We start from the raw sequence: 14810 nt of genomic DNA on the forward strand, positions 1-14810 counted from the left end.
GGCAGCAGTGTTCATGGGGGATACCGGGTCATTGGCACTAGGCGGAGCACTTGCGGCTATGGCTGCGAGTACGGGCTTGTTTTTTCCACTGCTTATCTGTTCTGGAATTTTCTTCGTGGAGGCTCTATCAGTTTTGCTTCAGGTTTTGCATATTTACAGCTGGCTCATGGTTTAAGCAGGGGCTCAAGCCCTAGAATAAATTCTTCCATGTAACTAAAGATTATCTACTTGAATGCAGTAGACCTTAATGGCTCCCTTTGTTTGCATTTGAGCAGGTTTCTTATAAGAAATGGACGAAGAAAATGACCGGCGTCCAGAAGAGACTTTTCAGAATGGCTCCTATACATCACCATTTTGAGCTGGAAGGTGTGCAGGAGCCCACTATCGTTGCTGTTGCTCACGCCGTCTCATGCGTGCTGGCATTACTTGGTGGATTCGCAGGCATCCTCTGTCTGAAATAGACTTTAATCATTTTTGAGTCCTGACAGTATGCCAATTTCTCAACAGAGAGATTATTTTCATTGATAGCCACAGAGAGCTCAAGTGTTTTTAAGCTTCCCTTTGTATTCTGTTTTATTTGACATGGGATATATGTAGATGGGCTGGGCATAGTTTGCAGGCTCCTATGTAGGGAGGGGGGGCCTTGTATCTCTCGTGTTGCAGAGCTCTCTCTCTCTCTCTCTCTCTCTCTCTCTCTCTCTGCCGCGTGTTCCCTTGTCACCACACCTTCCACTGCCTTTGACATTATATCAATGCCATAAAGAGGATCTCTGAAAAGAACTCTGGGCTTTTCAATTTTCAGATGGTGCAAAATGTACCCTCTTTGATTTAAAAAAAAAGATCTACTTAGCTTTTAATTTTGAAAGGCATGCCTGGAGGTGTTTACATAGAAACATTATTTTGGCCTATGATATCATCAATTATAATACCGTGCTCTAAAAATTAAATTCTTATGATGCTTTAGAAATGTTGTGATTGATGAATGATTTATTAGTTATTAAAGTGATTTTAATGTACTAATGTAAAACTCCAATCTGTGTTTTAATGCCACGTATGTTTTAGACTAAAAGTAAACCATGCTTGGTAGGTTGTATTGGTAGACTAAAACACTTTAAAATCGTAGATATGTAACGAAAATTAAATTTTCAAGAAAACTAGCACCCAGGTGGCTTTTCAAGAGCTAGTTGGCACATCGGTGCTTGTTGCCCAATACTAGGAAGCCACGGGCGTTTGTAGCAACCCCATTCGTTGGTGCATCCTTTTCTCTAGCTTTAGACTTGTAGCTTGTGCCATGTGTGAGACTTGGCATTATTAGTCCTTTCATCATAGCATTTAGTTGTAAAAGGAATCGTGTTCCTCTGGTTTTTGGGTGTAGGGTTCCTCCACAAGATCAACCTCTTTAGGCTTCTCCTTTGATAGAGATTCTATTGGTCTCTTTGGAGTCCCACAGGGCTCTTAGGGAAATTGTTGCACCTTCATGTAGTTGATAGAGATGATATTCATCTTGCTGTCCTCATGACATAGTATGAGGAAGCTTTTCCACCTCTTGGAGATATGTTTGGAGATATGAGGGATGGGGAATGAAGAAACAATATTGATCATTTTTTGTCATTACATGATTTCTTGGGGTCTTGTGTTTGTGATTATTGGCATTGTAAGATTATCAAGTATGTGCCTTTGAGATGTTTAAAATTTGTCTCTTCGAACGGCTCTCTTTCACCATATTCAAACTCTTCTTCTTCTTCACCATACTCTTAACTTATATTCTTCAAAATCATAAACATTGATGAAAGAACTATATATCTACGAGGAATGGCGCTAAACGGAAGCTTACTAGGCCATGAATTGAGAGGAAAGAAGGAGAATCTCAAGCATACACGCAGAGGTTGCAACACATGTGAGAATAATTCATTTTCTTTCTGTAGTTTTATTTCTAACTTTGGCATCAATAAGCTTTGTTTTAGTAGTTTGGTGCTATTGTTTCTTGCTTGTTTATTTTGTCGATATTAAGGTGGAAGATGCAAGAAAAGTGAGAATGGTTTGCTTTCTTTATATGTTGTATTTTACTAGTTAGTCATTGTTACACTTTGGTATTCCATATATTGACTACTTGGATAATAATATGTATCTCTTCTTGGGTTGCTATTGCAACCACATAGATGTAGAAGCATTAGAACATTATGGAGAAATGCAACCATTTTTTATTTTTAAAAAATTGGTGTTCAAATTGCCAATAAGCAATTATTAAAATCAAGATAATCCTACATGGAGATAAAGTGGAGGTTCTAAAAAATCTCTTGCTCTAGTTACTTGGATGGCCATCCTTTTTTGAAACCTCTTTTAGCTATTGAAGCCTTGCCTTCAATCAAGGATTGAGCAAGTGATAAGGAATTTTTTTGCAATGTTTTTCAAGGGTTTGATTTGTCTTGAGATCCAAAGATCTTAATCCATTCAACCTATGCAAGTCTTTTCCATAGATTTCAATCCTAATCTTTCATGAAGTAATCTCTAAATTTTTGAAGTCAATTATTTCAAATAAAACCATTTTTTTTTCGTTTACTCATCATTATAATGTCTTTTCCATGTCTACTTTTCTCAATAAAGATTGTGTATAAAGGAGTGCAAATGCATTCTTGTGATTCACCTTAATTTGCAAGGATAACAAATGGTTCAATAATAATTTTAAGTGGAACATGCTCTGTTGAGTGCTCAAAATATTTTCTTTGATGAGAAGTTTATAGCAAACTGAATATGACCATGCTGAAGTGGCTCCCTAAGTTTATTGACTCCTCTAATGCTTTAATGGTTTGTTGTGAGATTTTTCTCTCAAGTTCAATTGATTGTGATATTACATGTCAAACACCTCTCCTTTCCTTATTTGCTTCTCCTTGTATTGAATATGTTGGAGCAAGGTGTGAAACGCTCTTAAGATTTAGTGAATAAGACCAACAAGAATAAAACAAATTGTGGTAAGTTGGTTCAAACTTTGGTAATTTTGACACCACTGTTGCATTCGGAGCGGCCAAAATCCTAGAAAGGACCCCTCTCTTGCCTCCCTTGACCATCTGGAGAGGGAGGAACGACAAAAACATTGCCAAAGGTTTAGGTTTCCATTGCCCAAGTCGGAAACCTAACCCTTTGGGAATGTTTTTGGTGTTTCTCCCTCTCTAGGTATCCAAAAGAGGCAAGAGAGGGGTAATTTCTAGGGTTTTTGGGCCAACAAAATCACCATATTTTGAGCCACTTCATGACTTTTGACTTGACCAAGGAATTTAAAAAATATGTTTAGTAAATGCTAGGCATCCACGAGCGTTTGTAGCAACCCTACTTGTCTCTGCATCCTTTTCCTTAGCTATAAACTTGTAGCTTGTGCCATGTGTGAGGCTTGGCATTGTTAGCCCTCTCATCATAGCATTTAGTTGTAATAGGAATCGTGTTCCTCCAATTTTTAGGCGTAGGGTTCCTCCACAGGATCCACCTGTTTAGGCTTCTTCTCCTTTGATGGAGATTCTACCGGTCTCTCAGGAGCCCCACATGGCTCTTGGGGAAATTGTTGCACCTTCATGTAGTTGATAGAGATGATATTCCTCTTGCTATCTTGATGACATAGTATGAGGAAACTTTTCCACCTCTTGGAGATATGAGGGATGGGGAATGAAGAAACAATATTGGTCATTTTTTGTACATTACATGGACTTCTTGGGGTCTTGTGTTTGTGATGATTGGCATTGTATGATTATTGAATATGTGCCTTTGAGATGTTTGAAAATTTTTTCTTCGAACATCTCTCTCTTTCACCATATTCAAACTCAGCTTACGTGACCATGTATTGACTACTTGGATAATAATAGCTCTTCATGGGTTGCTATTGCAACCACATAGATATGGAAGCATCAGAACATTATGGAAGAATGCAACCATTTTAAAAAAAACATATTAGGTGGTGGAATTTTCAAATTGCCAATAAGCAATTATTATAACCAAGATAATCCTACAAATGGAGATAAAGTGGAGGTTTTGAAAACTCTTTTGTTCTGGTTACTTGGATGCGGTCCTTTTTTGAGACCTCTTTTAGCTATCGAAGCCTTGACTTCAATCAAGGATTGAGCAGGTGATAAGGAATTTTTTTGCAATGTTTTTCAAGGCTTTGATTTGTCTTGAGATCCAAAGATCTTTATCCATTCAGCCTATCCAAGTCTTTTCCATATATTTCAATCCCACCTTTCATGAAGTAATCTCTAAATTTTTGAAGTCGACTATTTCAAATAAAACCATCATAAAAAGAAAATCGTTTACACATCATTATAATGTGTGTTCCATATTTGCTTTTCTCAATAAAGATTGTTTGTGTATGAAGGAGTGCAAATACATCCTTGTGATTCACCTTAATTTGCAAGGATAACAAATGGTTCAATAATAGTCTTAAGTGGAACATGCTCTGTCGAGTGCTCAAAATATTTTCTTTGATGAGAAGTTTATAGAAAACGGAATACGACTATGCTCAATTGGCTCCCTAAGTTTATCGGCTCCTCTAATGGTTTGTTGTGAGATTATTCTCTCAAGTTCATTTGATTGTGATATTGCGTGTCAAACACCTTGCCTTTCCTTATTTGCTTCTCCTTGTATTGAATATGTCGGAGCAAGGTCTTAAGATTTCTTATGCAAGTGAATAAGACCAACAAGAATAAATAAAGGGTGATAAGTTGGTTCAAAAATTTGGTGATTTTGACACCACTGTTGCATCCGGAGCGGCCAAAACCCTAGAAAGGACCCCTCTCTTGCCTCCTTTGAACACCCGGAGAGGGAGGGACACCAAAAACATTCCCAAAGGTTTAGGTTTCCATCGCCCAAGTCGGAAACCTAAACCTTTGGGAATGTTTTTGGTGTCCCTCCCTCTCCGGGTGTTCAAAGGAGGCAAGAGAGGGTAATTCCTAAGGGTTTTGGGCCAACTAAATCACTACAAAATCATCATATTTTGAGTCACTTCATAACTTTTGACTTGACCAAGAAATTTAAAAAAGATGCTTTAGCAAATATGGTAGGTCTTGTGTAAACCTTAGGAACATAAGACGAGCCTTTCTACGCATGGGTGGTGAATAAGGGAAAACAAATGAGATTGGTAGGTACGCCGCCCCTAAAGGAAAGACTCAAAGGATGATGATTTCAAGACTTTGGGGCAAAACCTCAAAATGAGGAGCACAAGACCCTTTTACACTCCTTCCAAGATTCTCCTTAAAATTTGCACCGAATAGTCATATTTTGCCTCCGGTTTTCTCCTAGGCCTTTATATTCCCGCAAATCTCCTCCTCAAATTCTACATCCAATAGTGAATTTTTCCCTTGGAACTTGTGTAAAGCTATATAAACGAGGGTAGGCTTTTTTTAGTTGTTTTTACTTTTCTATCCTCTTACCTTATCATCTATAGAGACACTTCGTGACCATTTTGGTGAATATCTCAACCATGCGAGGCACAACTCAATGTGTGGTATTGTGGAGAAAGCCATATGGTCATAGCTAATGTGAGAATATGTATTTCCGTGCTCTCTTTGTCCCTTCTAAATTCATGTGAGGTGGAAATCTTCCTTGTTCCTCCCTTCTAAATTTGTGTGAGGTGGAACCTTTTGTTTTAGCCTAAGAAAGAGATAGGAGAGGAAAATGCAAGGTAACATCCATAAAAAGAAAGGCACATTTAAACAGAGGAAGAGAACATTCAAAATATTTTCTTTCATTATTTTTTTTCACTACAACTCTTTTGCAACTACCAAATGATTAGAGTCTTTCAGTTTTATCACCATTTTCTAATAGTAATTGGATCTATGCTTGCACATTAGTCCAATCCAATTTTTTTGATAGTAGTATGTGTAGATCTAAAGCATTGTCTATTTTATACTCTAAGCTCATACTTTAGGAAAAAATTCTTCCATACATGGTGGAACTATCTTGATATAGAATATGTTGAAATTAGGGTTGCAAGGATGCACACACAAATTGAACAAGATGAAGAAGCTCAAGACACACAATAGAGAGTATATTTCTTAGTGCCTAGATAGAAAGATAAGTTAGCCCTAGAGTGATGGGCATATATACAATGCATAGAGGAAAAAACCTCCTTGTGAGTAAAAAAGTGCCCCGACAGTTCTAAGTGTACTCACACACATCACTACCACATACATGGTAACAAATCCCTCCTGGGAGTGATGCAGTGAACGAGCTAACACATAGTATATAAGGAAGTGCCGCACCCTAAGGACATGATCAATCCACAAAGGGAAGCAAGCCCAAATCATTGCAAAAAGCTTCAAACTTCTCATGAGGCCCTGATGAGAGTCTCTCCTTGACATAGTGATAATACACCCCTCAATATGCTTTGTGTGAGCATGAAAAATCAGGTTACTTGCAGCTATCAATGCGCTTTGATTGTTTGTGTAAATGATGTTGGTAGTTTCCTGTCTAACAGCCAAATCAACCACAAGGCATCTGAGCCATACACACTCAACCATTGTTGTGAAGAGTGACATATACTAGGTTGCTTCTTGCTCAACCATGATATGAATGAATTGCCTAGCATAAAACAAAACCCACTTGCGGAGACTCGTGTATCATAATAACCGACCCAATTTTAGTCCAAAAAATTATGCAAATGTGGTGGCAATGATCACCCTTGGAATAAAAAAATCCAAGATGTAAAGTGCCACTCAAGTAGCAAAAGATCCTTTTAACAACCTATGAATGCTGAGACTCTAAGCTATGCATAAATTTGTTGACCTGTGAGACTCCAAACTGAATATTCGGCCTTGTATTGAAAACATAAATAAGGCTTCCAACAACATGATAAAGAGTGACATTAGCAAGATCTTCAACATCATAAGTTTCAAACCTATTTCCATTAGAGTAGCAATAGGTTTATAGTCTCATCAAGTCCAAACTTACATAGTAATGTCTTTATGTTTGCTTGACTCAAAGCAATACCTCCATCACTCTTCTTAAATTGTATGCGCAAGTAATGATGCAAAAATCCCAAGTATTTTATCTTGAAAATAGCATTCACCTCAACTTTAAAATTAAGCAATGTGTGTCTCATTTGGACTAGTAATCAACAAATCGTCTACATACAAAATGACGATGAGATATACATCACTCTCATGTTTGACATACAAAGAACTTTCATTTGGAATTTGACAAAAGCCTTGTTTAACCTAATGAGTGTCAGATTTCTCATACCAAGCACAAGGAGACTGCTTCAACCCATACATAACTTTCTTGAATTTGCACATTTTTGTTTCTTGTCCTTGCTTGACAAAACCAAGAGGCTACATTACCTATACTTTCTAAAGTATTTCACAATTCAAGAAAGAAATAACAATGTCTGATTGATGTACATTCCATCCAAAATGAGGTGCCAATGCACATAAAAACAAACAATAGACTATAGTCACACGACAAGTGGGAGCAAAAGTCTCTTCATAATCAATGGTTTTCTACTATACATAACCTTTTGCAACAAGTCTAGCCTTGTAGCGATCAATATCACCATCCATCTTATGTTTCAACTTGGAAACCCACTTTGTACCAATGGCCTTCCAGGAGGCAAATCACATAGACTCCATGCTTCATTCTCTACAAGTGCATCATATTCTATTGCATTGCAACAATCCAATTTTTTGAGTTTTGTGCTTTATCAAAAGAAAGAGGTTCCATAGCATAGATTGACATGAATGCAATACTAGTGGATAAAGATTGGGTTGAGAGGCAACGATAGCAATATCCTGACAACTTACTGACTCCATCCTGGTGAGAGGCCAATAACGCTAGATGGTAGAACACCAACTCAATCAGCCCAGGATAAGGAGGATTCCAGATCAGAAGTGGGTCAAGGGTAGACGAATGCATAGAACCATGACTAAGGTATTGAATGGGTAGAGATGGAAACAGGGTTATCCGAGTTAGGGAATGCATTCAATGAATATGCAATACACAGTGTCGGATTGGCAAGGAAGCTAAGTCACTAGCACAAAGAAAAGGAAGTGGACCAAACCGGTTGTCGCTACACAACCAGGAATTCAAAGAGTGGAATCTTAGTTCAGAGGAGAATCCTAGAATGGTTAAAATCAGCAAGAATTTGCAACCATAGATTAAGAAAAAAAACAAGAAACCATTTTAGAAATACAAAGATGTGTTTTCTTGGGAGCACACACACCTAAATGGTGTCGATCAAAAGGTCTACCACTAACATAGGATACTACTTAAGACAGATGTGAGACAAGTAAGGTGCCAACAATATAGAGTGAATCCTAACTATGCTAAGAAGGTCAAGGAGGAGATTGAAAATTTGATGAAGGTAGGATTCATAAACAGAGGTAAGGAGTAGTGACTGGATATTTCGGATAGTGGTTGTGCCAAAGAAGAATGAAAAAGTTGAGGGTGTGGGTCAGCCATCAAAAGTTGAATGCCTAGATAATCAAGGACCCATTCCCACTCCCATTTACAGATATGATGTTGAATGAAATAGGGGGCCACAACATGTATAGCTTCATGAATGGCTATAGTGGCTATCATCAATTGATAATCGCACTGAAGGATTGAGAAAAGACATCCTTTATCCCTGAATGGGGAGAATTCATGTACCTAGTAATGCCAATTGGATTGTGTAATGCTCCAACTACCTTTCAACACTATACGATGGAGATTTTTATTGATTTCCTACATAGGTTTTTGGCTATATTTTGTTGAGATGTCAAGCTCAACATATATGACTCTTAGATGACTATCACCAATAGTCATCATCACTGACGTGCCTTGGTGGATATGCATATTTTCACCAGTGATACTACAAATGTACCACACCGAGTTGGTCTACCTACCGGAGTGATGACTCACCTCACTCACTAGAGGTTCATACTAGACCATTGTATTAGTTCCCTTCTATCTTGTTATTTTCCCCTATGTTATGTAGACCTCTTATCTTGAGTTAGTGAAGAAGAAAAAGTGCAGGTTTCTTGTCTCCATCTCTGTGTGTGTGCACGCGTGCACGCTTGAAAGAGCTTAAGCTCTCTCTTTCTCTCTCTCTTTGAATGTATTTATGGAAGACTTTACAATCTTTTCAATGGAGGAAACGCAATATTTTCATCAAAGGTAATGCATATCCTAATTTTGGAAATGGTGAAAAATGATATTGAAATGGCCAACGACAAAGTCAGGTGTTTGCAAAAAGCTCAAGAACCAAAAAATTTGTCTGAAATTAGTTAGTTTTCATGGCCTAAAAGGATTAACTTCTAGGGCATATTGTGGTATTGAAATGGATGATGAAAAAGTCGGTGTTTGCAGCAAGACCAAGCGCCAACTAACGTGTTTCAACTCAGTTCATTCCTGTGTGGTATATAAATTTTTATCACAAATTTATTTATATTTTTGTAACAAAGACTCTTCCATTGTATGAACTAACCGAGAAGGGGGTGAAGTTCATATGGAACTAACCCAGAAGGGGGTGAAGTTCATAGGGACCCTGGAATGTGAGGCAAGTTTCTAGTGCTTGAAGGAGGAAATCAGTCAAAAGAAAATCATTCGTCAACCAAATTGGGAGGCAATTTTCCACGTACATGTTGATGTATCCAAAATGGAAATGGGAAAAATATTGGACCAACCTGATGGGAAGATTGACTACCTAATTTACTTTGCCAATTGTAGGTTCAATAGAGTGGAGTAGGGATACTCAACAATGGAAAGAGAAGCACTAGGAATGGTTTTCAGCACAACAAAATTTTGACACTACTTACTGGGCAAACTGTTTCACTTCTATGTTGACCATCAAGCTCTCCTATTTTTGATTAGTAAGGTGATAATTTGAGATGGATGATGTTCCTAATAGAGTTTGAGTTTAAGATATTCCACAAGCTTGACAAGACTCGCTATGTTGTGTCTAGAAGTATAGAAGGCATCTCCAACATTGATGAGGGATGATCCAGTGGGTGTTGAGTGGTTTCAAAATATGCCGGTGGATAGGCCATATTCAGAGTGGCAGGATGTCTACAATTCTGTTCAATTCAAGGGGTGCTTCAACATTGTGTGCTTATGAGGAACATTATAAAGAGTGACATTAGCAAGATCTTCAACATCATGAAGACTGCGTTTAAACCTGTTTCCATTGAAGTAGCAATACATTTATAATCTCATTAAGTCCAAACTTACATAGTAATGTCTCTATGTTTGCTTGTTACAAAGCAATACCTCCATCACTCTTCTTAAACTGTACGCGCAAGTAATGATCCACAAATCCCAAGTATTTCATTTTGAAAATAGCATTCAATTCAGCTTTAAAATTAAGCAATGCGTGTCTCATTTGGACCAGTAATCAGCAAATCGTCTACATACAAAATACGATGAGATATACATCACTCTCATGTTTGACATACAAAGCGCTTTTCAGCTGGAATGTGACAAAAGCCTTGTTTAACCTAATGAGTGTCATATTTCTCATACCAAGCACAAGGAGACTGCTTCAACCCATACATAGATTTCTTGAATTTGCACATTTTTGTTTCTTGTCCTTGCACGAGGCTGCGTTATCTATACTTTCTAAAACATTTCACCATTCAAGAAAGCACTAATAATGTCTGATTGATGTACATTCCACCAAAATGAGCTACCAATGCACATAGAAAACAAACAATAGTCATACAACAAGTGGGAGAAAAAGTCTCTTCATAGTCAATTCTTTTCTACTATACATAACCTTTTGCAACAAGTCTAACCTTGTATCAATCAATCTCACCATCTAGCTTATGTTTTAGCTTGGAAACCCACTTTGTACCAATGGCCTTCCAAGAGGCAAATCACATAAAGTCCATGCTTCATTCTCTACAAGTGCATCATATTCTACTAGATTGCAGCCATCCAATTTTTTGAATTTTGTGCTTTATCAAAAGAAAGAGGTTCCTCTTCATTACATAAAATAGAAACAACCAAAGCATAACAATCTGACACATATGATGCATGGCTAGAACGTGAAAGAGTACAACTAGGCATAGGTATATCCAATTTAATACCACACAAAGTAAGCACCAGTTATTTTGGCATACCCCTAACTTCTTCATTCTCAGCCTTTTCCACATCTAGTACATAATGTGCATTTGCATCAGTAATAGGCTGATTCGTAACATTTTTGGAAACCCCCATATGTTGTACATTTGCCTAATTGGAGTTTACATTCAAGTTTCCACCTTTAAAAAAGGCAACAAAGTGTCATAAATGTCTTGTGTGTTTACACTATTGCCTCTGGTACATGATAACAAAGGCTTAGTAGAATCTTCTACAAATACAAATCTCATGACACTAAGATACATTTTGTTTGTGGATGGTATAATTTGTAACTTTTTCTTTCAGAACTGTAGCCAACAAAAATGCATTTGACATCCTATCATCCAATTTGTGGCACTAAAGCATTAGGTAAACAACCAAAAAATGGAGAATCCTAGAATGGTCAAAATCAACAAAGATGTGTTTTCTTGGTAGAACACACACCTAAAAGGTTGATGTGAGACCAGTAAGGTTCCAACAATATAGAGTGAATCCTAACTAAGCTAAGAAGGTAAAGGAGGAGATTGAAAATCTGGTGATGAAGGTAGGATTCATAACAGAGGTAGGGAGCAATGACTAGATATTCAACATAGTGGTTGTGCCAAAGAAGAATGAAAAGTTAAGGGTGTGGGCCATCTATTAACAATTGAATGCCCAGATGATCAAGGACCCATTCCCACTCCCATTTATAGATATGACGTTGACTAAAATAGCGGGCCACAAAATGTATAGCTTCATGGATGGCTATATTGGCTATCGTCAGTTTATAATTGCACTGAAGGATTGAGAAAAGACAACCTTTATCCCTGAACGGGGAGCATTCATGTACCTAGTAATGCCAATTGGATTGTGTAATGCTCCACCTACCTTTCAACACTGTACGATGGAGATTTTTCTTGAGTTCCTACACAAGTTTTTGGCTATATTTTGTTGAGATGACAAGCTCAATATAGACGACTCTTTGATGCCCTATCACCAATAATCATCATCACTGGCGTCCCTTGGTGGATATGCATATCTTCGCCAATGATACTACAAATGTACCACACCAAGTTTGTCTACCTACCAGAGTAATGGCAGACTTATCTACTCACCTCACTCGCTAGCGGTTGATACTAGACCGTTGTATTAGTTCCCTTCTATCTTGTTATTTTTCCCTATGTTATGTAGACCTCTTATCTTCTTAAGTTAGTGAAGAAGAAAAAGTACAGGTGTTTGCAGCAAGCCCCAGTGCCAACAAATGTGTTCAACTCAGTTTATTCATGGGGTATATCAATTTTTATCACAAATTTATTTATACTTTTGTAACAAAGGTTCTTCCATTGTATGAACTGACCGAGAAGGGGGTGAAGTTCATATGGACTGTGGAATGTGAGGCAAGTTTCTAGTGGTTGAAGGAGGCAATCAATCAAAAGACAATCCTTTGTCAACTGGGAGGCGATTTTCCATGTACATGTTGATGTATCAAAAATGGGAAATAATGGGAGCAATGTTTGGACCAACCTGATGGGAAGATGGACTACCTAGTCTACTTTGCCAATTGCAGGTTCAGAAGAGTTGAGTAGGGATAGTCAACAATTGAAAGAGAAGCACTGGAATAGTTTTTAGCACAATAAAATTTTGACACTACTTATTGGGCAAACTGTTTCACTTCTATGTTGATCATCAAGCTCTCTTAGTTTTGATTCGTAAGGTGATAATGTAGGGTAGACTAATCAGATGGATGATGTTCCTAATAGAGTTTGAGTTTAAGATATGCCACAGATTGACCTTTATACTTGGGACATTCTAAATGGCCAGTGGCCAGTTCACATGGACCTTTACAAATATCATGAAAGCATTACAACTTAGGGAATCGATTTCTACTCTGGAATCAGGATTTACACAAAGTATCACTACACTAGCTCGGTAAAATAATAGACTACAAATGTGGTGTCCGTCCCCCCTTCCTAGCTCGTGTCGTCCCTTAACACGACCTTGTGTAGTCTTGTCATAGGGTTGTCTTCATCTTTGTCTTCAAGGTTGGTCTTTAGCATTGGAAGAGCTTTGGCGTTGATGACACTCCTCCCCTTCCTTGAGTGATTCATATCTGCCGTGTTGTTAATACGTGATTTGAGCTTGATTTTTTAGGAAAATTTTCTTCTTGTTGCGCATTCTCCTCTTTTTTGCCAGTCTTGGCCACCGTGAAGATGTATTGAACTGATCCTCTTTGTGGCATGGACTTTATATTGGGTTTTCTTTCAAGGTCCACTGCAATTTGAATTGTCTACAATAGGTAGCCAATGTTGAATCACTGTGTGAGCTACATACAATTATTGTCGATAGCTCACTTGTAGAATTTGTCATTGATTATCATTGTAGGTCATTCTTTAACTTGCCATTGTTGTCCCTTTTTGTAATGGAGCTTTGTTGTCTCCCATGAAGATTAGAGATGCTCTTGATAAGTGTGTTTTAATCTGCAATTGTAGCTCCAAGTTGTCGTGGATTGATTTCGCGGGGGATTCACTCTATATACAAAATGGGACGCCACCTGTGAGCGGACAACTTTGATAAAACCTCTATATATGACTCATATTAGGGAATATGACCCCCCTTTTTACGCTTATACGATAATTAATGAAGAAAACTATCATACCCCTATCTTACATATGAAATTTAGGTCTCACATTGTCTAACTGAGTAAAACTAGTCAAAGAGTGTATAGCATAGTGATTGGCAACTTACTAAGGAACCACTTCTATTGATAACTAGATGTATCCTCAATGTGTCTTAGTTTTACTTTCAAACTATGTGTCCAATCAACCTGCACTCTGGCTACTTGTCCAATTTTGACCCATCCAAAGCTGGTGTAAATCAACCCTTGACCTGCTTCAAATCAGCCCTTATCTATGACCGACTTGATGAAAAATTTGAGGTGTGACCTGATAAAAAAATTCCCCTAAATTCATCTGAGTTCTAGTTCACATCGGCAACCAATCGTTACAAGTAATCAACCCGGCTTAGGTCCCCCCTCCCACATAAATATGATACCCCCCTCCCTTATTTTTAAGCTTGGGGGATAAATTATTCGGGGCTTGCCCCTAACTTATACGCTTATGTAACTTGTAAAATAATCCCCCTCCCTTGCACTTACGTGGTGCGATAAGTTTTCCATGGTGAATCCCCCGGGATTGATTTGGGTAGCCAGTTTCGTATTGTTGATATAGAAGGAATATCTACAGGAAGTTGATGATGAGGGTTTCTAGATTAGGGTCTTAAAACCTGGATGGCCAAAGGGGAAAAATTGGTGGGAAAAAAGCGCCTTTGGTATACTCTCTTATTGGAGTTGAGAAATTCCACTTGAAGTACTTGTCATGCAAGGTGAGTGCTCGGGAGAAACAAAGGAAGAGTGTCTAATGCAAGTGCCAATTATGGGACACTCTATACGTTTACAAGAAATTTTTCAATGAAAGCATGTAGTGTAAGAGATGGAGTTGATGGGTGTCAAGGAACAAATGTAGCACATGTGACATCAAAGAACATCTCAATAGCTTCCACGTTTCCAAGAAGGGTTTTTGATGTAGAAGCTTGTCGACTCAGACCTCACTGTGCTGAGTGTGTGAGTGTCTTTTGGACGACTCCTTCACTTCACCACTATACTACAACGACTTCGACTCTTATGCTCACCTATACCAGCGCAAGTGACACAACGTAATTATGCTCAACTCTTCCAGCTTGAGCAATACCTAGAATAGCTA

The 14810-nt window shown here is 38.0% G+C and overlaps 1 protein-coding gene across 1 annotated transcript; it reads left to right on the forward strand.

The window, feature by feature from the left end:
- Positions 1-6: 6 nt before the first annotated feature.
- Positions 7-857, forward strand: LOC147418861 (phospho-N-acetylmuramoyl-pentapeptide-transferase homolog). Its single transcript, XM_086506246.1, has 2 exons — positions 7-142; positions 276-857. The coding sequence occupies exons 1-2, from the start codon at positions 14-16 to the stop codon at positions 459-461; spliced, it is 315 nt and encodes a 104-aa protein (XP_086362372.1). The 5' UTR covers positions 7-13; the 3' UTR covers positions 462-857.
- Positions 858-14810: the final 13953 nt, after the last annotated feature.

The sequence above is a fragment of the Adiantum capillus-veneris genome, chromosome 29 (assembly GCF_014529385.1).
Source record: "Adiantum capillus-veneris isolate H3 chromosome 29, ASM1452938v2, whole genome shotgun sequence".
In the NCBI taxonomy this organism is placed as follows: Eukaryota; Viridiplantae; Streptophyta; class Polypodiopsida; order Polypodiales; family Pteridaceae; genus Adiantum; species Adiantum capillus-veneris.